Source organism: Vulpes lagopus, chromosome 14 (assembly GCF_018345385.1).
Source record: "Vulpes lagopus strain Blue_001 chromosome 14, ASM1834538v1, whole genome shotgun sequence".
NCBI lineage: Eukaryota > Metazoa > Chordata > Mammalia > Carnivora > Canidae > Vulpes > Vulpes lagopus.
The window spans coordinates 13,339,148-13,358,497 of NC_054837.1; the positions used below are offsets into that span (position 1 = coordinate 13,339,148).

Sequence of the window (19,350 nt, forward strand, 5' to 3'; positions counted from 1 at the left end):
CAGGAATGCTTTGCTTTGGTGCACAGATGCAGGCACTCAAACCTCTGCCCCTAGAGAGGCATAGTGACCCTGGCTCCTTGACACACGTTGGGGGAATAGGCACTTAACCTGGTGTCTTTTTGGCCTATGGCTTCTAGAGAGGGTGCGGCATTCCCTCTCATCTGTGTTAGCGTGTTCATGAGTTAGCAGCCCCAAAGGGAATACAGGGATGGAAGACAGAGGCAGGAATGAAGGCCTGGTAAGGCTGGTGGCTAGGGCCTAAGCCAGGGCCTTTGCTTCTCTTGGCACCTCTGACAGGCCCTGCCCTTTGCTCCACAGGCTAGAGGAAGTCCCCCTGGAGGTGCTGAGGCAGAGGGAGTCCAAGTGGCTGGACATGCTCAACAACTGGGACAAATGGATGGCCAAGAAGCACAAAAAGGTGAGGGGCCTAGCCTTGGGCCTTGGGCTGGGAGTTGGCAGCCTGGGGAAGAAAGGAAGAGGGAGGAGCTGTATCAGCCTAGAGGAGCAGGCGCTTCTCCAACTGCCACTAGCCTTGAGTGTCCCTATCTGCCAGCTCTGAAAAGGGAACAGAAGCTGGTGGGAGGGCAGGGACCAGTCTTCATTTGATCCTCCAAGATGACTTCAGACTCACACAGAACTTTGTCCTAGAGTCAAACTTCAAAGCCACTTTTAGCCAAAAGCCCTTATAGGAAGCTTTCTTCCAACCCTCCTAGGAGAAGTTCTTGCTGTTACTTAGAACATATCAGGGAAGACTTTAAAATACTAGTAATAGCTAACATGTGTTGAACATTTGCAGTGTGCTGGATACTTGACTTGAGTAATCCTTGTAACACTCCAGTGAGGTTGGTAGCAGTAGTACTCCCACTTTGTGGGTAACCCACAGAATTAAGATTTGAACCCAGGCAGCCTACATTTAGTCCCTGCATTTTTCATCACCACCCTCTAGATTAATGTGATGAGTTCCCTCCTGCCTCCCAGCCAAAAGAACAAGAAAGAAAAGTAACCTCACAGTTTAATGGTCTTATAAAAATAAGAATACCCAGTGGCCTTCTTCTAGTTGGTCTTTCTTTAGACACTAGCTCTATTGCTCCGTAGGAATACCCTTGCCTGGCACTGTGTGTGTGTGTTGATGCCCTTGGCCACCTGGGCAGGATCCAGTTACTCCCGGGCTTAGTGGAGACCTGTCTAGAACCTCATAGCCAGGGTCTCTCTGCACAAGTTCCCAGGGCACAGAGTGAACCTGCTGTCCCCTTGTCATCATCACCTGACATGCTGGTTTAGTCCAGGCTGGCGCAGCTAGCTGCAGGGCCTAGCGGAAAGCTCAGGACTGAAGGTTAGATATGGGCTTAGGCCCAGCCCCTCTACCTTCCTCTCTTTATGCTAGCTGTGCAACTTTGTATGAGTCACCTCACCCTCTCAGCCTCAGTTTCCCTCATTGAGTGGTAATGATAGTCATGTTGGGAGGCTCCCATGAATTGGTAACTATAAAGCCCTGTGCCTATGAAGGAGAGGCACACCTAGGCCTGGGCTTTTTCTTGCTGTTCTATATAGGCTTTGTGGCATACATTTTTTGCTTATTAAACATTTCTCTTAAAACATTTTTTTTAAAGACAATTGTTCTCCACTGCTTCCTGCATGACTCTGGGGTTTATTTTCCTGCCTCTTTTCTCCTCAGGCTCTTACCCTGAGCTTCAGCTCCCTCTCTGCTGTCTGTTATGACTAGTGGCTGGCAGGGACAGTGGATCCTTCATGCCCCACCCTCCCTTGCAAATGGGGATTCCAGAGGGGAGCCTTGGGGAGCTTTCAGCAGAGCAGGCAGCATCACTTCCTCTTTCCCTTTGTTTCCCTGGAACTGTGGTTAGAGGCCAAGGGCTCCCCCTGCCCAGTAGAGGCCACTGCAGGAGGCTGTACCCCTATCCAGAGGCCCTCGCCATCTGCTCTCTACTCCTCCACCTCAGCTGTGGTCACACTGGCCCTAGGAGCTCTTCCTGCCTGGCTGTACAGGCTTGGGTTCTCCCTGTGGTCAAGAAGTCATGGCATAGGAGGTACAATACGGGCTTCAGGAAATGGGTCCAGACCCAACACTTCTCCTGGACTTATTCTGAGTCCCCAAGAGGGGACTGTATGGAGGCAAGGTTCTGGCTGGAATGCTATCTTCCCCTGTAGGGCTCTGCTCAAACTGTGTCCAAGCCCTCCCAGAGTTCAGCAGTCAGGGTGTGGCCTCACTCAGCTGTCAATCAGAGAATGATAATCCCTTGTGCTTTCTCTTTGCTGAGCACTTTCTCTTGCTTTATCTTTTCTGATCCCCACCATTGCCTCCTCTCTAAGGCAGGCAGGTGGAGTTTGCCATCTCTGTCACTTCTGTGCTGAGGAGATTCCTGAGGCCAGAGTGGGAAAAGCTGACTGTACTCCTGGTTCTCCATCCCTGTCTTCCTAGCCCTGGCCTGAGTGAGGGCAGGGCCTCTTTGAGAATCTCAATGGACTGAAGGTATTCCTGGGCTCCCCTGGGTCAGACCAACTATTACAGGGGGCGATGATGATGTGGGGGCTGGCTCAGGTCAGGCTAAGGTTGGCCCTGGAGAGAGCCTAAGGGACCTGTGGCTCTAGGCCATACTATTGCCCTTTGCCAAAGCCTTCTCAGACCAAGTGGCCTCCCTAAGGATACCCTTGTCCTACAGCAGCAGGAAACTATTCCTAGAGTCTGGGGCAGTTCCCTTCCACTGTCTTCCTTTCCCCCACCTCTTCCCTCGACCCCTTTGCAGGCAGTCCCAGAAGCTTGAGCTTCTGCTCCCATGAGCAGCCACTCTGCTCTTCCCCCTCTAGCCTGCCTCTAGCCTGTCTGCCTCTCTCCTTCCTGGTTCTTGACACTCTCTGACCCTTGGAAAGTTTTCTCTTGTTTGTGCTGGTCATCAGGAAGGCTAGGGCTTCTACGTTCCTTTGAGAGATTCTAATGGGACTGTTTGAGGGGGTTTCCAGGTGAGGGCAAGTTAGGTGTGAGCCCAAGCCCCTGGGGCTTTTGTTTCAGTCATTTTCCTGGGATGGAGGGGTGGAGAGGAAGGCATTTATTGAATACAGACTATGTGTATAAATGCCCCATGCTAGGCATTTTCCCATTCTTCTAATAGAATTCTAGATAATGCCATTCTGTTCTTAACTATTGATGAGAATTGATTGGCTTAAGGTCAGCACTGGATTCCAACTCACATCCAGTTGCTCTTCCTACTGCTCTGAACTCCTAGACCACGCTGCTTAGTGCAGGGGCTGAGGGGAGTGTCATTGGCCAGTACCCCCAACCTCCGTTCTATAGGAGTGGTGCCTCTGCTTTTGCTAATCCTCCATGACCATTGGCCTTGAGGTCAATAAACATAGCTGCCTCAGTCTCATTCTGTCCCAAAGCCCAGGTGGAGCTCTCATCTAACTCCAAGAGGCCAGTGAAGTGCAAAGTGCATGGGGCTGAATCCCTCTAGTGTGGTATAGGAGGTAATGGGTTCCTGATGGTGTGACCTTAATATTTTCCCAATCTATGTTTCAGTTTTTCCATTTGTAAGAAACATGATTTTTCAAACTGGATTTTGACAATGGAAGCCTTTTTCTGATAGAGAGAGCAAGTATAATAATTAAGCACTAGCTCTGGGTCATGAGCTACCCCCAAACACTTCCTCCCTCTCCTCTCCTAGTCTGTGAGTGGTAGGAAAGACCTGTGCCTTTGTAGCAAGAGATGAAATCAGATCTCACAGCCAGGCTGGCTGCCTCTGCCCTGGGCTGGTAATTGTGGGAGCTCAGGGTCAAGGAGAACAGAAGAAAGGATTCATGACCAAAACAAAGAGGGAGCCATTCTGATCAGCTCTCATTTTCCTTCTGAGTTCTGCTGAGTTCCCCTCTAGGTGGATTGTGTCCTGCCACACAACTACTTAAACAAATACCCCCTTGGAAGTGCCCAGGCAATGTCTCTGGGCACATTCTGGGTTATCTCAAAGGCTATTCAACTTGCAGCTGCAGCTGTGTCCCACACAATGCAGATCCCTCCCTAGTGGTATCCATGGGGCTCCTCCAACTTGAATGGTTCCATTTTGATTCAGAAAATGGACATGGGAATTCAAAATTATGTGGTAAATGTCAGGAATATCTGTTCTATCATTGGGCCAGGGGAACATGGAGACTGACATCACCTGGTGACAGCATTTCTACAGTCATTACTCCCTCTGCCTCTGGCATCCTAGGCTATGCACCGTAGCAATAGTAGCAACAGGAGGAAAGTCCTCTTTTCTTCCCTTTCCTGCTTGCCTCATGTGCTAACTGAAGGCCCACCAAACACCAACAGAGGAGCTGGGTTTGTACAAAGCCTCTGGAGGAGTTGCCTGGGTGGATGCATGAACACAGTCCTCTTTTTGACTTTCAGATCCGTCTGCGGTGTCAGAAAGGCATCCCACCCTCTCTGCGGGGCCGTGCTTGGCAGTACCTGTCAGGAGGCAAGGTGAAGCTACAGCAGAACCCTGGGAAGTTTGATGTGAGTGGCCCTTCTTTCACCCTTCCCTCCCCTTCCCACATCTCTTGATGTCTTTCCCATGGCAGCAGTCCTCCATGTGTTCACTTGGACCTCAGCAATATGAGCTGATTAATAGGACCACCCATCAAATGCCCCACTAACCAAGCCTATCCAACCTGTGACTCCTGGGGGCTCTGCCCATCTAAAGCTCCAGCAATTAGCAGGCTTCAGTGGGATAGACGGATTTTCCATCTTCCATTCCAGCTCTTTCTCTTGTCAATGACCCAATTTTGCTTTCTTGGGCTCATCAGGAGGGGACACTCAGACCACTTCCCTGACTGCTTTGGGCTCTGTGCTATGGGCCTTTGAGGGCCTACCCTCAGGGACACAGAACCCTCAGTAACTCTTGGCCTCCCAACCTCGACTCTTTTCTCCTGCCTCATTCAAGCTGGCCAGACACAGTTCACCCATGCTGCTATTGAGGTTGTCAGCTTTAGGGGTGACAGAGCTAAACCAGTATCCTTATGGGTTAGAAACTGGTCAGTGGTCAGAGAGGGTATCCTCTGTAGGCATGCCTTCCCCTCCTTACTTGCTTCCCGCTGCCCCATGGCTGCCAGAGTAAGAACACCCTTCCATTCATGAGGCTTCTTAGGGCTGACCTGCGCTGGGAAGCTCCTCCAGCATGCTCCCCAATGGGAGGCACTTGGCTCCCCTGGGATTACCCTGCTTACCTGCCAGACCTGGCCCCAGACATCAGAGTTTCTCCCAAGCTCTTGGGACTGGTAACAGGCAGTGAGAGAGCTGTCAGCTACCAGCTCTTTGTTAACATACTTCATGCTTTGGCAAACACTCTTGTTTTGCCAAACCTGTTCCCTGAGAAGAGTGGGTGGGGCAGGGCAGCCTAGAGTTTCTGCTGTCGATGAGGCTGAGAATCATTTGCTAGCAGTACTTGGCAATGGGGCTAGGGAGTTTGGTGGAGTGTCTGGCTGGGGGCAGTTCTGGGAATCAGGGTGATTGGACTATCCCACAGAGCATCCATACCAGGCCCTGCTAGAGCAGCCTCTTGACTCCAGTGTCTTCTCATCCCTTTCATTTCAGGAGGCTGTATCCTGGGTGGAGGGGGGAAGCTCAGCCGTGGGAACCTCTCCTCAAGTCCATGATTTACCTCTGGCTGCTAGAGCATAGGTATGGGAGCCAAGAGCTTAATCGGCCAGGCCAGACTTCTGGTTCCATAGTTAGTAAATATGAGCACATCCTGTGTGAGTAGCAGAGCACAAAGCTGTGTGTGCATTTTGTGTGTGGGGAGTAGTGTGTCTGGAGAGAAATCAGCCAGGTAGATTTGCAAGGAAAGGTCTTTTAGATGCCCTGAAGCTGAGTGGCGGGTCCCCAAGGCAGTCCTGGGGGCTAGAACAGTGGTTTTCGAGCACACCTAGAATAACTTTGCCTGTGGATGACATGGAGGAAGTGAGTAAGGATGAGAAGCTCCCTCTGGGTGCTGTGGACATGACAGCCAGAGGCAAGGGTACAATGACAGGCTATTGGTGGCAGCACATAACAGCATCTATTCCTGTGCTCCCCTGAAGACCCAGGGGGCCAACCCCAATCTCAGCTGTCAAGGCAGGTTCTGCAGCCTCTCACGGCTCCATCTTCTCTCATAGTTGCTACTTATTCCTCCCTCATTGGGCAGGGCAAGACCTTCTGTCCTTTTCTTACCTGGTTTTCTTCTCTGGCTTCATCTCATGATGGCGGAAGTGTCTTCAGGCTTTCCCGGAAGCTGCTGTAGCTGCATCAGCTGCTAGCAGCCCACACTTACCTTTGATTCTCAGAACCTTTCTTCCCACAGGCCCTTCAGCTATACTTCTTCCTTTCTCAGCCACCCATGCGTGGTCAAGTGTCTTGGGCTGCTAAGGTACCAGGTGAGCACATCCTAGGAACTGACTTCTTGGGTTCTCAGGTCCCTACCTTACCAAAGCCCTCTGGAAAATTTGTGGGTTCCTCCTCCACTTTCTGACCAAAAAATCCTGCATTGGACTCAGATAGTATCCAGCCCTGGGCTTGACTTGGAAGCCCCATAGGACACAAGCCCCCATCTTGAGAATATATGAGACTCTAGAGTTTATATACCCACTTCTTCAGCTGTGTGCCTGATCAAAACCCCTCTGTGGAGTCATTTGGTCCTTCTCTCCACCCTCCAGCCTTGAACACTCTTAACGGTTTTTTCGCTCAGTACTTACTCTCTCATGTCAAGTTACCTGGTACCCTAAGGTCTTTAGTTTAATGTCAGAACACATCCACTGAGGGAGCACAAGAAGGAAAGAGGCTTGTATGAACATACCTGCCAATCAAGGCCAAGGCCTAGGTCTGTGCCCTCAGGTGTGTTTGCTGAGAATCTAGCCCTTATCCCTGGGGCCTTCCCTAATGCTGCACCTGCCCTGTCCCTGCTCCGCCCTCTAGATTTCCTTTTTATTGATTTTTTTCTATTGCTATTTTTTTTTAAAGATTTATTTATTGACTTGAGAGAGAGCAAGAGAGAGTGCAAGCATGTGTTAGTTGGGGGAGAGGCAGAAGGAGAGGGAGACAAGCAGAATCCCCCTTGAACAGGGAGACTGATGTGGGACTCGATCTCAGGACCCTGAGATCATGACCTGAGCTGAAATCAATCAGACACTTAACCAACTGAGCCACCCAAACGCTCCAGTTTTTTCTTTCTATTTTCTTTTAAAGATTTTATTTATTCATTCATGATAGAGAGAGAGAGAGAGAGAGGCAGAGACACAGGCAGAGGAAGAAGCAGGCTCCATGCCGGGAGCCCGACGCGGGACTCGATCCCAGGAACCCAGGATCGCGCCCTGGGCCAAAGGCAGGCGCCAAACCGCTGAGCCACCCAGGGATCCCCTTTCTTTCTATTTTTAATGTTGGAGCATTTACAGAGAGAGAAATGTACAGATCTTAAGTGTGCAATTCAATGAATTTTGACAAATAATACATATCCATGTAACTAATAAGCAAATCACGACATAGAACATTTCAAATGATGGGGAAATGATTTTTCTTGTGTAATACTTTGTTTTTAAGTATTACATGGGGGTAATGGGGGTGCCTGGATGGCTCAGTTGGTTGAGCAGTTGCCTTCAGCTTGGGTCATGATCCCAGGGTCCTGGGATTGAGCCCCACATCCACCTCCCTGCTCTCCCTCTGCCTGCTGTTCCTTCTGCTTGTGCTCTTTCTCTCTCTGTCAGATAAATAAAATCTTTTAAAAAAAAAATGGTACTCATGTTAAGATATTCAAGAAGTTCAAAGAAAAGAGTAAAACTTTGTCAAAGCTCCAGCACCTAGAGATGGTTCTGATTGGTTTGACAAATGTCACATCCTTCCAGATAGCACTCTGTGCAGATCCTCCCTCCATCCCTCTCTCATAGACACACACACACACACACATACACACACACACACACACACAGTAGGTGATGCCACTTGCACGGAGAGACAGCAGAGGAATTCAAATCAGTGGCTCTAAGTCAACCTGGCTTCCACGCCCAGCCTCACCATTTTTCTAACCTTGAGGACTTGGGCAAGTAACTTTTCTTTGATCCTCAGTTTCCTCATCTGTAAACAGTATAAATGATAGGACTTTTATTTGGGGTTGAGAAGAGTCAGTCCCATGGGTGGCTCAGAACAGTGCTAACCGTGGTAGCTATTGCTTTGATAGTAGCCTTCTATCTTAGGACATAAGGTATTTGAGTGAGTCCTGAATAAAGTACCTGGAGATTATTTCCAGCCATAGCTATGACAGACACTCTTGACTACATGGGTCTTCCTGGAGCCAGGATCACCCCGTTTATAGGGCTCTTCCCTCCTTGCCTTTTTGCCGCTTCTCTCTCATTCTCAGACTTCATTACCTGAGCTTCCTGACTTGTCTTCAGGAAGGCTCAGTTCATGGTGGAATTGGGTGGGTATTGCCCCTGGCAGAGGCTTTCTCTAATACCTTGGAAGTTGTATCTTCCCAGCAGCCATCCCTAACCCCTAATACATGGTCTTGATCTTGCTTCTAGGAGCTGGACATGTCCCCTGGGGACCCCAAGTGGCTGGATGTGATTGAACGTGATCTGCACCGGCAGTTCCCTTTCCATGAGATGTTTGTGTCCCGGGGAGGCCATGGGTGAGCAGACTGGGTCTTGTGGGCTGGAGGTGGCTCTGGGCCCTGTCTCTCAGGGCACAGAGGAGGCAAAATGGGTTTGGGTGTATCTCAAGGGCTCAGAAGCTGAGAGCCCCAAACTCCACTTACTTTTAGAGTTTCCCTTTGGTTTGAATCTGATGGGTCTCCTTAGCTTCTTCCCTTACCTTTGGGGCAGCTTTCATTTAGGGTCCTAGAGCTTGCCTGGTCTTCTTCTGAAAACAGGTTTTGGTGGAGAGAAAGAGGGTTAGAGACAATTAGGTGGGCAGAGGGTAAGTAGGAGGGGAAAGATAGGCAGGCCAGGCCAGAGGACCAAATAGACACCTAGGACAAAGCTATCCTATCTGGCCAAGGAGACACAGCTGCTGAATGAGAGGCCCACACTGCCAGCCCTGACACACCCTTCCCTTGTATCTGGCATCCTGCCTGGCTCTACCTCTGCTTTCTCTCTAAGCCTCTGCTCTCACGTGTCAGATAGGGTGGGACAGGGGAAAGTGCCTTCCCTGCCTCCTCTTCTCGTTTTGTGAAAGTCTCTGTGCTGCAGTGGGAGACTGACCCCTTGTTCACCACAGTCAGGTCACCAGGGAAATGCAAATTCTGAGACAGGTCTAGTCTGGTAGTGGGTGGCAGAGTCATACCTATCTTCCCTGCCACACTTGGCCCTTCTACAGCCAGCAGGATCTATTCCGTGTGCTGAAGGCCTATACCCTTTACCGACCTGAGGAGGGCTACTGCCAGGCCCAGGCGCCCATTGCTGCTGTTCTGCTCATGCACATGCCTGCTGAGGTACCACCAGGCCCTGGACAGGTGAGTGGGTGGGCAGGGAATATTCAGCAGCAAGGCCTCATGTCTCTCTTGCCCACAGCAAGCCTTCTGGTGCCTGGTGCAGATTTGTGAGAAGTACCTGCCTGGCTACTACAGTGAGAAACTGGTGAGTGCATGCTGGGTCCATACCTGGCCTGGGACCTGCTCTTTGTAGCCTCTCTAAGTCTTTCTTTCCACAGCCACTGTTGCCCCACCTGAAAACCTTCCCAGATTTCTGTTGCTTTCAGGCTTAAGACCCAAGACTTGCTAGGGTTAGGTCTTCTAGGCTCCAGAGTCATTGGTTCTACCCTGGCCTCCATCTTTGTTTCTAGCCATCTGGCCATTTGGCGGGATCGCAGTTCCTCCAGTGCACCGAGTTCCTCCCTGCCTCAGCCTTGGCCTAGGCTTAAACCTCTACCCCCTTCATTTCTGCAATAACTCTCCTTTCCTTTAGCTTTCAGCTATCAGAGAGCTTTCTGTGACCCTGACAGGTGGGACCTCTGGCACATGCTAATCCAGCATTTCTGGTTCTGCCATATTCTGGGCATTTATCCACCTCTCCCACCAGCCCCTGCACTGTCCCTAGTCTCTTTGCTTCTGTGATTCATCTGTCTGTCCCTTCTCACTACATGCTCCATGAGGTGGACCAGCTACATCTGGTTTGCTCTTCATTATATCCCAGCACCTAACACAAGGTTGCCTCCCTACAGGCAGTACCTGCCTGAGGGATGAATGAATGCCTGCCTGGAGCAGGGGCATAGTCTGTCCTGCCTTTGAGCCTACAGTCCTGGCCCCATGGCTTCACTGTGTTCCCCAGGAGGCAATCCAACTGGATGGGGAGATCCTCTTCTCACTGCTGCAGAAGGTATCACCTGTGGCCCACAAGCACCTTAGCCGGCAGAAGATCGATCCTCTGCTGTACATGACAGAGTGGTTCATGTGTGCCTTTGCCCGCACCCTGCCCTGGAGCTCTGTGCTGCGCGTCTGGGATATGTTCTTCTGTGAAGGTACCGGGCTGGGCTCAGAACACCACTGCCTCTAACCCAGCCCACAGGGGACCTCTATTTTCAGAGAAACTCCTTACAGGCCATTTTACCAACCCCTCATGCAGGAGTCAAGATCATCTTCCGGGTGGGGCTGGTGCTGCTGAAACATGCATTGGGCTCCCCTGAAAAGCTCAAAGCCTGTCAGGGCCAGTACGAGACTATCGAGCAACTGCGGAGCCTAAGCCCCAAGATCATGCAGGAGGCCTTCCTGGTCCAGGAGGTATGGCCCATACCTTCCCATCACCACTGGGTGGGAGTGGGAGATGTGGGGGATTTAGAATTGACCTGGTAACACTCTGCTCTGAAGGTGGGTCTCTGAGGCCAGGCCTGTTGCTCATCAGCTCAGGATAGTGTGGAGAGACCTTATCCTCCTGTCTGAATGAGAAGACAGGGCATAAAGAGGCCTAGGTTTGCAGGGCCTTCTCTGTTGTGAACCACTTGGGAATGAGAGGAGCTGAAATTCATCACCCTCTCTTCTTCTCTGGTATCAGATCCATGGCCTTGGCTTTATTTTCCCTTTTTTCTTTCTTTTGTGGATTTTCATCCACAAATTCTGAGCCCTCAGGTACGGTACTTAGGTGACACATAGTTAGGCAAGGGGACTTGAGTTATGGGCAGCTTTCTCCTTTAAGGCAGTGGGTCTTAAGTGCCTGGCTAACCTGACACTCAGCTTTGGGACTTGTGATCACCACAGGGACCAGACCACCATTATTCCTAGGGTCGGACTTTAGTGACCAGGACTGGGGGATCTGAGGGAGAGCAGGGCCAGGTTGGGAGGCAGAGGGGAAGTTTCTTCCTGGTGCCCATCTTCCTGTCATTGCCCACACAGGTGGTAGAGTTGCCAGTGACAGAGCGCCAGATTGAGCGTGAGCACCTCATTCAGCTGCGGCGCTGGCAAGAAACCCGGGGTGAGCTGCAGTGCTGTTCCCTGCCCAGGCTGCATGGTGCCAAGGCCATCCTGGAGGCAGAGCCAGGCCCCCGGCCCACCTTGCAACCTTCACCATCCATCCGCCTGCCCCCAGATGCCCCCCTCCCTGGTTCCAAAGGCAAGCCCAAGACACCCAAACAGAGCCAGAAGGAGAAGGAGCAATGGGAACAGGCAAAGGCAAGTGGGCAGCTGGATAAGCTCCCAACCCCAAGTCAAGCCAAGGGGGCAGCTGCTGCAGGAGATGCATGTCCCCCACAGGATGTGCCCCCCAGGGATGCAGCCTACCAAGATCCAGCCCTTCAGGACTCAGCCTCCCAGGATCCAGCCCATCACCGCTCCCAGGATTCAGTTCACCACTGCTCCCGGGAGAGTCTGACCTCCCAGGAGAGTGAGGATACATACTTGTAACCCCGGCAGCTCAGGCCTGTGGGGTGAGGCTCCACACACCCCTGGGGCTCACAGACTGACAGCCGAGGGCCTGCCCATGCTGATGGCCCAGCTGCCCAGCCCTGCGTGGCAGAGAGTCTGGCCGGCCCAGCACAGACTCAGCCTGAGCCTTTTTATTTATTTCGTCCCGAGTGGAGCTTGGGCTAGCCCGCTGGGGCCGGGGGAGGTGAGGGCCAGTGAGCAGGGCCTCACTCAGCCCCTCTTCCTGGGGGATGCTCCCTAGGGCTGGGGTGCTGTGGTGAGGGGGAAAGGGGGGTGTTCTTTATGTAAAATAGAAACATGGTTTTGTACAGAAATAAACCGGCTTGTGTAGAGAGTTGGTGTGCAGCAAGGGACCGGGAAGGGGAGCCACCCTGGCGCTCAGCAGCTCTCCTCTGTACCCTAGACCCCCCAGCCCAGAACCAGAGCTCTCTGAGAAGGCTTTTGCCATAGGCCAGTCCTTATTCTGGACCCCGTTTTCCCTTACCCCATCACCTCCGCCCCGTGTCTACCAGTCTGCCATAGATGAGAGACTACAGCCTCTTAGATGCTCCAGTGCTAGCACTGTAGCCCACAGAGCCTCAGCCCAATGCCTGAGCAGAGCAACGCCTGCTTCCCAGGCTTTGATACCTACTCATCTCTGAGGAGGAGGGGCTCCTTAAGTGTTTTCAGTGCCTCGCCTGGGTTCCACTTCAGACCCCAGTAAGGTTCTGAGTGTTCATTTTGAGTTGTGAGCTGGTGCCAGGGGTCAGAGACCATGAATGCCCTTACATGGTGAGTCCAGGCCTCCACTGGACACAGAGGGGTGAGGGAAGAAGTTTGGGTCTTTGATGAAAGGCTACCTGCCGCTTCCTGAGCACTTAGCATGTGCCAGTCTGGGCTGGTTGGGTCACCAGCTGATCAGATAGGCTCTATTATTATCCCCATTTTACAGATGAGGAAACAGAGGAGCTGAATGGGAAAGATGAAGCTGGTCAATTTGCACCTAGAGCCCCCTGTGACCAGGGTGCCTGGCAATGCCACTGAGGGCCCAGGCAGGCACTATGGTCACGACCTGATGACTGTCAAGGGTAAGGACATGGTGTCCCTGGGAAAGGCCCCCCTTCTGCTGAGGAAGCAGCTTTTCCAGTCAAACAATAGCGGCTGTTCCTGGCAGGCTACCAAGCTGGGCTGGGCCATGGTGGGAGGGAGTGGGAGAGGGAGGAGTAGAGCCTCCCTAGGAGTTTTCAGGCATCACAGGGCCTGGGCCTGGAACACCCTGTCATACATCTGGGGATACTGAGGCCTAGGGAGGTCAAGTGTCATGTGAGTCTATCAGGGCAGGCTACCCACTTCCTGCCTTCTACCCCTCACCTCTGTGGTTTCCCACCCCATTTATACCTGCCACGAGAGGCTTTGAGGACACTCCCCTCCCCCTGGCTCTCCAGGGGACAGGCCAGCATGTGGCAGCTGCAGTGTTCCTTGAGCCAGAGAGGCCAGGGAGGGAGGGTGCTGCCCAGCTTCCACCCACCTACAGTAGAGGTTTCTGAGCAGGCAGGAGGCTTGTGTAGGCCTGCTGGGTCCCTGTCAGGCCTGAGGCCGGCTTTAACCTGTTTGGTTCAAAGCCTCAGATCTGAAGCCTGAGGATGCTCAGGCTAGACAAGGGCCCCCCAGAGCATGCTCTGTCCTGCTACAGGACCAGCCTAGGTGTGCTGATTATCTGCTTAAAACTGAGCAGAACCCAGTTCTAATGTTGAAATGAGCCCAAGTTGGTCTTATAAGCCTCAGATCTGGGGCATCTGCCAATGCCCGGGGCCTCCATGGGCATGAAGCAAGCTTACATGTGCTCAGGCCAACTGGGTTCTGCTAATAGGCTGCAGGCTTTGGGAGGCTTCAACAGGGCTCAAGTCTCAGGTCTGAGATCTGAGTACCCAGTGAGCCCCAGACACATGGGCCTGTCCCCTGAAGTCAGCCTTGAGCATCCCTGGCCCAAGCACTTAGTCTTGAAGGGTCTCAAGCCATAAGCCTGACCACCTTCATTCCCCTACCCCACAGTATGTTGCTCAGATATAAGTGGCTGGCCCTCCCCAAATCTGTACCCTAGTGTGTAAGCGTCTTCTTCCTCCATAAGGAGAAGGGGGGGAGAAAGGCGGCAGGACCCTTTGTCGGGAGAGAATCTCAGCATCACGGGGGCTGCACAGCCTACCCCTCCATGCTCCAGGGTTTTCTGGGCAGCACTCTGGTTCCAGCTGAGCCCCGGTTCGCCTCGCAGCCCTTTGGAGCTTCAAGGTTATCAATTATTAGACCTATATGGGGGCCTGAAGGACAGAAACAATTCCAAGACCTCCCTCCTGCTTTGGACCCTAGCGAGGAAGGCGACCCGCGGAAAAGGCGGAGCCCGGGGAGGGGGCGCGGCATGGGCGGGGCCTGAAGGACCCCCCGGGGTGGGATCTGCCCGTGATTCCCCGAAGCAAGGCTGAGGGGGCGGAGTCACCAGGGGCGGGTTCTGCGAGCAGGAACGTGAGGATTGAGGCTCTGGCCTTGGGAAGGAGGCGTGGCCACTCTGGATAGGCTGTCCGTCCCTCGGGGCGTGGCCGTCAGGGAACTGGACGCGGCATGGGGTTGGGAGGGTCTGCAGCGTAGCGGGCGGCGTGGACGCGGCCACACAGCGGCTCCTTTAAGCCCCCGGCACCGCCTCCCCGCCCCGCCCCCGGCGGCGGCCTGGGTCTGGTTGGCGGCGGGGTCGGGTCCGCGCGGACCGTGATGGAGCTGCACATCCTAGAGCACCGGGTGCGGGTGCTGAGCCTCGCCCGCCCAGGTCTCTGGCTCTACACTCACCCGCTCATCAAGCTGCTCTTCCTGCCCCGCCGCAGCCGGTGCGCGCCCGGGTCGGGGGCACAGGTGGGGGTGGGCTCCGCTGTTGCTCTGGGACGGGGTCGGGAGAGTCACATCGCCGCGGGGCGAGCGGGAGCGGTCGGGGAGGGCCCTTCTCCCTAAGCCCCCCCCGCCCCCCCGAGGCCGCCATCCGGCTTGGGCCTACCCTCCCGGGACCGCCGCCTATCCGGCCCTGTGAGGCGCCGTCCCAGAGCCAGTTACGGCGCAAACAACCTGGGGTGAGCAATGCCTAACTCCAAGTGGTGTCAAATGGGGGCAATTCCTTCCTGGCGACTGCGGGGAGCTTCTTCCAGACGCCCTCCCGTCGGGTCAGAGGGGCTGGTCTAGGGCGCCCAAAGTCCGATGCTCCCGGGGGCTACGGGGGCGTAGCCGCGGGCGAGCCTCTTCTCCTTCCGGGAACCGAGGGTCGGGAGCTCCCGCGGAGGTCGGGGGCGAAAAACAGTTCGTGATTCCGGTGATGAAGCCCACGCCCCACTGGCCCGGGGAGAAAACTGAGGCTCGAGGGGGCAGGGAGGCGTCCTGCAGGGGTCTTTCCGGGCGCCTGGAGCGAAGTCCTGCACGCCCCTTCCGCCCAACCCAGGCTGAAGATGCCCCCCCCCCCCCCCCCCGCCTCCAGGTGCAAGTTCTTCAGCCTGACGGAGACCCCCGAGGATTACACGCTCATGGTGGACGAGGAGGGCTTCAAAGGTGGGGGCTGGGCCGGGGAAGGGTGGCGTGCTCCCCTCTTTGCGATTCTCACTAGATCCTGGGATCCAAAGTCCCAAGAGCTGGAGCCTTGAAAGCAGATGGGTCTGGTTCGAATTCGCCTCCACCACACACTGGCTGTGTGCCCTTGAGCAAGTCATTTCCTCCCACTGAGCTGTTTGTTTCCTCTTACTTAAAATGGGTATAGTTGTGGTTCTGATCATAGGGTCCCATGAAAACTTTATAGACAGGGCTGTGAAGGGCACTTGGCAGCCTCAGGCCAGTTGCAGGTCCAGTTTAGGGCAAGAATCAGAGGTTCCTATTGCAGTTATATTCCCCCTGACCATTATTTCTCCCTGCACTTATCTCTCTGGTGCCAGTCACCCCCTCCCTGGCTGGTCTGGGAACTCCAGGAGTCTGAGGGTTGGAAAAGGAGTGCAGGAGCAGGCAGCCAGCCCATGTCCAGGTCCTGGGGGGCCTCCTGGCTGCTGCTGTGGCCTGGACACCAGCCTGTTTTCTCCCTGGTCCCTGAAGCTGACATCTGGCTCCTACTCCTGCCAGCCTGACCCCTCTTCACAAGCCTGGAGTCGCAGACCACGAAACTGAGGCTCGGCCCATCCTTCACTGCAGCCTTTTAGACTTTAGTTTCCCCGTTTGTACTGCAGTAAAGTCTGGGTGGGCTAAGGGAGAAGGGCTTCCCTCAGCCAACCTGGTTTGTTGGCGCCCCCTGCTGGTGCCACATGGTATAAAACCTCTGTTAGTCTAAGAAAAGCTATCATGAAGTGTATACTCTCAATCTCATTTTACTGATGAGGAAACTGGGATCTGGAGAGGTTAAATCATTGACCTCGGGTCAACAGCAAGTAAATGGTGAAGCCGGGATTTGAACCCAGGTCTGTCTGACTCTGGAGCTCCAGTCTTAACTGGGAAGTTTCCATCCCTAGCAGGCCAGCATCTGAAACACTTCTCAGTTCTTGCATACATGCAGCTCTCAGGAGCAGAACTTGGGAGAGGGAGACAGCCCCAGTCTCCAGACCTGCCATTACCTTTGTAGAGCCCCCCCACCCCCAATTCCTGGACAGACAGGGAAGCCAAGGGGCAGGGGCCAGCCCAGTAGGCCCTGACCTTGTATATACTTCCTGCTCACAGAGCTACCCCCATCTGAGTTCCTTCAAGTGGCTGAGGCCACATGGCTGGTGCTGAACGTGTCATCTCACAGTGGTGCAGCCGTGCAGGCTGCCGGAGTCACCAAAATTGCCCGCTCGGTCATTGCACCACTGGCAGAGCACAATGTGTCTGTCCTGATGCTGTCCACTTACCAAACGGACTTCATCCTGGTGAGTTTTCTGCAGGCTCTGGGGCAGGGTGGGCATGGGTGCCTGGGGACTCATGTTACATCCTCCTCTTGTGGTCCAGGTGCGGGAACAGGACCTATCCGTGGTGATCCACACGCTATCCCAGGAGTTCGACATTTACCGGGAAGTGGGTGGGGAGCCTGTGCCTGTTGCCAGGGATGATTCCAGCAATGGCTTTCCCCGTTCGCAGCATGGTGAGGCTACCCTCACACCCAGACCTAGGCAGGGCCTCCTCATCCCACGGGGGCCCTTCCCTTATGAGAGCTGGTTTGTGGACGTGGGGATACTGGCTGACACAGACTGCCTCACAAGATAGGGAGATGTGGTGGAGAAGAGGGTTCCTGTAGAGCAGGACCCTACCCTCCACCCAGGCCCCTCCCTATCTGGCCACGAGGGGGCGCCCCAGCCCACAGTTGCCCTAACAGTAGTTCTCTGCCTGGTCCCTCCTGGCAGGGCCCAGTCCCACGGTGCATCCCATCCAGAGCCCACAGAACCGCTTCTGTGTCCTCACATTGGACCCCGAGACACTGCCAGCCATCGCTACCACGCTCATCGATGTCCTCTTCTACTCCTACAGGTGAGCTGTGTTCTCATGCCGTTGCTCCCTATGCCTACCACCTTCTGCTTGTTCTGTAACTCTGTGCCCTGTTCTGTATCTTGGGTTCCTGGCAGCCTGTGATACCCATGTGCCCCTCACTGATGTTCAGGGAAGATCCCAATGCCACAGCTGCAACCCTTTCCTGTAGTGTAAGCTGAGACACCCCTGACCACCCCTGACCCAGGCCTTGGGTCGGACCCTCTATCAGTCCTGGGGTCCAGCATCTTTGAAACAAGCAAGATTCATCATTCCCTCCCACCCCTGTTCAATCCCCATCAGGGTATCAGGGCCCTCAGACAGGGGAGGAAAGTGGCCCAGAGAGGGGAGGAGATGCAGTGGGCTGGGTACCCCGAAGAGCACTTGAGCCTCCTGTTCTTTTCTAGTGCCCCCAAGGAGGCAGCCTCTGGTGGTACTGGACCCAGCTCCATTACATTCTTTGCCTTCTCCCTCATTGAGGGCTACATCTCCATCGTCATGGACGCTGAGACGCAGAAAAAGTATGTGACTCCTGAGCCCCAGGGACCACAGATCCCAAGGCCAGCCCTAGGGAGGGAGGAAATGGAGCATCAGACTCTGAGGTCACTAGGTCAGCCTGCTTCCAGGGGCTCACATTGGGGCAGGGAGGGTATGGGTGGGTGCCCTGCCCACTACCCACCTGCCTTTCCAGATTCCCCAGTGACCTCCTGCTAACCAGCTCCTCAGGAGAGCTGTGGAGAATGGTGCGCATTGGTGGACAGCCCTTGGGCTTTGGTAAGGGCTGCTTCTTGTGTGTTGGGGACTTGGGGAAGATCTGCGAAGGGGGTGACCAGGATGATGTACATGGACTCCTTCCCCCTGCCCCAACCCTCAGATGAGTGTGGGATCGTGGCCCAGATTGCAGGCCCCCTGGCTGCAGCCGATATCTCTGCCTATTACATTAGCACCTTCAACTTTGACCATGCTTTGGTAAGCACCGTGGGTTGGGATCCTGGAAGGACACTGAGGCCCCGGAGGTTGGGAGGGTGCAGAATGTAGTCCAGGAAGTTGACATGGCCCTGATCCCTCCCTCCACCCACCTGTCCACAGGTGCCTGAGGATGGCATCAGCAGTGTCATTGAGGTCCTCCAGCGACGGCAGGATGGCCAGAGCTCCTGAGGCCTCCACACTCTCCCTTCACCCCAGGCTTCCAGAGACTTCTCTAAGCTATTTCCTCGAGCTCTGGGATGAGCCTTCCCCACCCCCATTCCTGCCGGGGGACCCCTTCCTTCTGCTCTCTGTATATAAGCTGCGTGCAGGCACCGGCTCTCACGTGGACATGTGTGTCTGCCCACGCAGGGGAACACGGTGCTCTGGGCTTTCCTCCGGGAACCCCTCACCCCATCATTCCCTGCGCGGCCTCAGTGTTTGCACATTCCCTGCCTGAGGCCCAAGCCATCCCCTCTCGACACCCTGGGCCAGCCACTCCCTGGACAGGGTCCTTATCTCCGTTCTGCCTCTGGCTGGGTTGCCTTCCCTGGCCAGGTGAGTTCTGACAGTGCCTGCCCCTCAGAGGGCCTCCAAGAAAAGTATTTTTACATCTTTCTCCCTTTTTTATTGACTTGTTAATAAAGGGCTTGTAGTTCTAAAGGGTTGGGCTGTGGTCTATAGGGGTTGTCTGAGCTCGGACAGGGCTGCTCTGCTGCTGCTCCCAGCCCCTCTACCTGAAGTCTGGGTCTGTCCCTATGTACCTGACTCTGGCTGGGCTCACCTAACTCAATTCTCACCTCAGGGAGAACTGAACCTTTGAGAAGTGAAGTGACTTATTCCCATGCAGGGCTACCTGCCTCTGAAGCCCAGCCTCTTCCTTCCTTCCTTGCTGCTTCTGGAATAGCCCAGAAAGTTCTGAACATGGTTAGAGACTCTGAGACCCTCCCACCTAGAGATCCTCCCCGCTTCCCAGCCTTTCCTGCCACCTTGGGTGTGACTGGCCTATTGTGAAACCCCTCAAGGAGGGCTC

General features: G+C 54.2%; 2 protein-coding genes across 3 annotated transcripts in view; both read left to right on the forward strand.

The window, feature by feature from the left end:
- The window catches only part of TBC1D10A (TBC1 domain family member 10A), a 31,389-nt gene extending 19,190 nt beyond the window's left edge, over window positions 1–12,199 (forward strand). The window contains exons 2-9 of the mRNA XM_041729238.1: window positions 319–418; window positions 4,400–4,507; window positions 8,539–8,645; window positions 9,332–9,446; window positions 9,526–9,591; window positions 10,282–10,471; window positions 10,576–10,730; window positions 11,340–12,199. Coding sequence (XP_041585172.1) covers window positions 319–418; window positions 4,400–4,507; window positions 8,539–8,645; window positions 9,332–9,446; window positions 9,526–9,591; window positions 10,282–10,471; window positions 10,576–10,730; window positions 11,340–11,846 — 1,348 coding nt within the window. The 3' untranslated portion in view covers window positions 11,847–12,199. The remainder of the gene's footprint in view (window positions 1–318; window positions 419–4,399; window positions 4,508–8,538; window positions 8,646–9,331; window positions 9,447–9,525; window positions 9,592–10,281; window positions 10,472–10,575; window positions 10,731–11,339) is intronic.
- A 2,123-nt stretch (window positions 12,200–14,322) lies between these two features.
- CASTOR1 (cytosolic arginine sensor for mTORC1 subunit 1) lies at window positions 14,323–18,980 on the forward strand. Of its 2 annotated transcripts, none has more exons than XM_041728332.1 (9): window positions 14,323–14,719; window positions 15,355–15,425; window positions 16,572–16,759; window positions 16,839–16,971; window positions 17,231–17,354; window positions 17,759–17,872; window positions 18,043–18,125; window positions 18,226–18,320; window positions 18,441–18,980. In XM_041728332.1, the coding sequence occupies exons 1-9, from the start codon at window positions 14,607–14,609 to the stop codon at window positions 18,507–18,509; spliced, it is 990 nt and encodes a 329-aa protein (XP_041584266.1). In that variant the 5' UTR covers window positions 14,323–14,606; the 3' UTR covers window positions 18,510–18,980. The 2 variants fall into 2 exon arrangements, with proteins under 2 accessions (XP_041584266.1, XP_041584267.1); XM_041728333.1 differs by having other exon boundaries at window positions 14,612–14,744.
- The last annotated feature ends 370 nt before the right edge of the window (window positions 18,981–19,350 follow it).

Coding starts and splice junctions, on each gene's coding strand:
- CASTOR1 (XM_041728332.1), top strand. CDS start 14,607: ATGGAGCTGCACATCCTAGAGCACCGGGTGCGGGTGCTGAGCCTCGCC. Junction 14,720..15,354: donor TTCCTGCCCCGCCGCAGCCG/GTGCGCGCCCGG, acceptor CCCCGCCTCCAG/GTGCAAGTTCTTCAGCCTGA. Junction 15,426..16,571: donor GGACGAGGAGGGCTTCAAAG/GTGGGGGCTGGG, acceptor TCCTGCTCACAG/AGCTACCCCCATCTGAGTTC.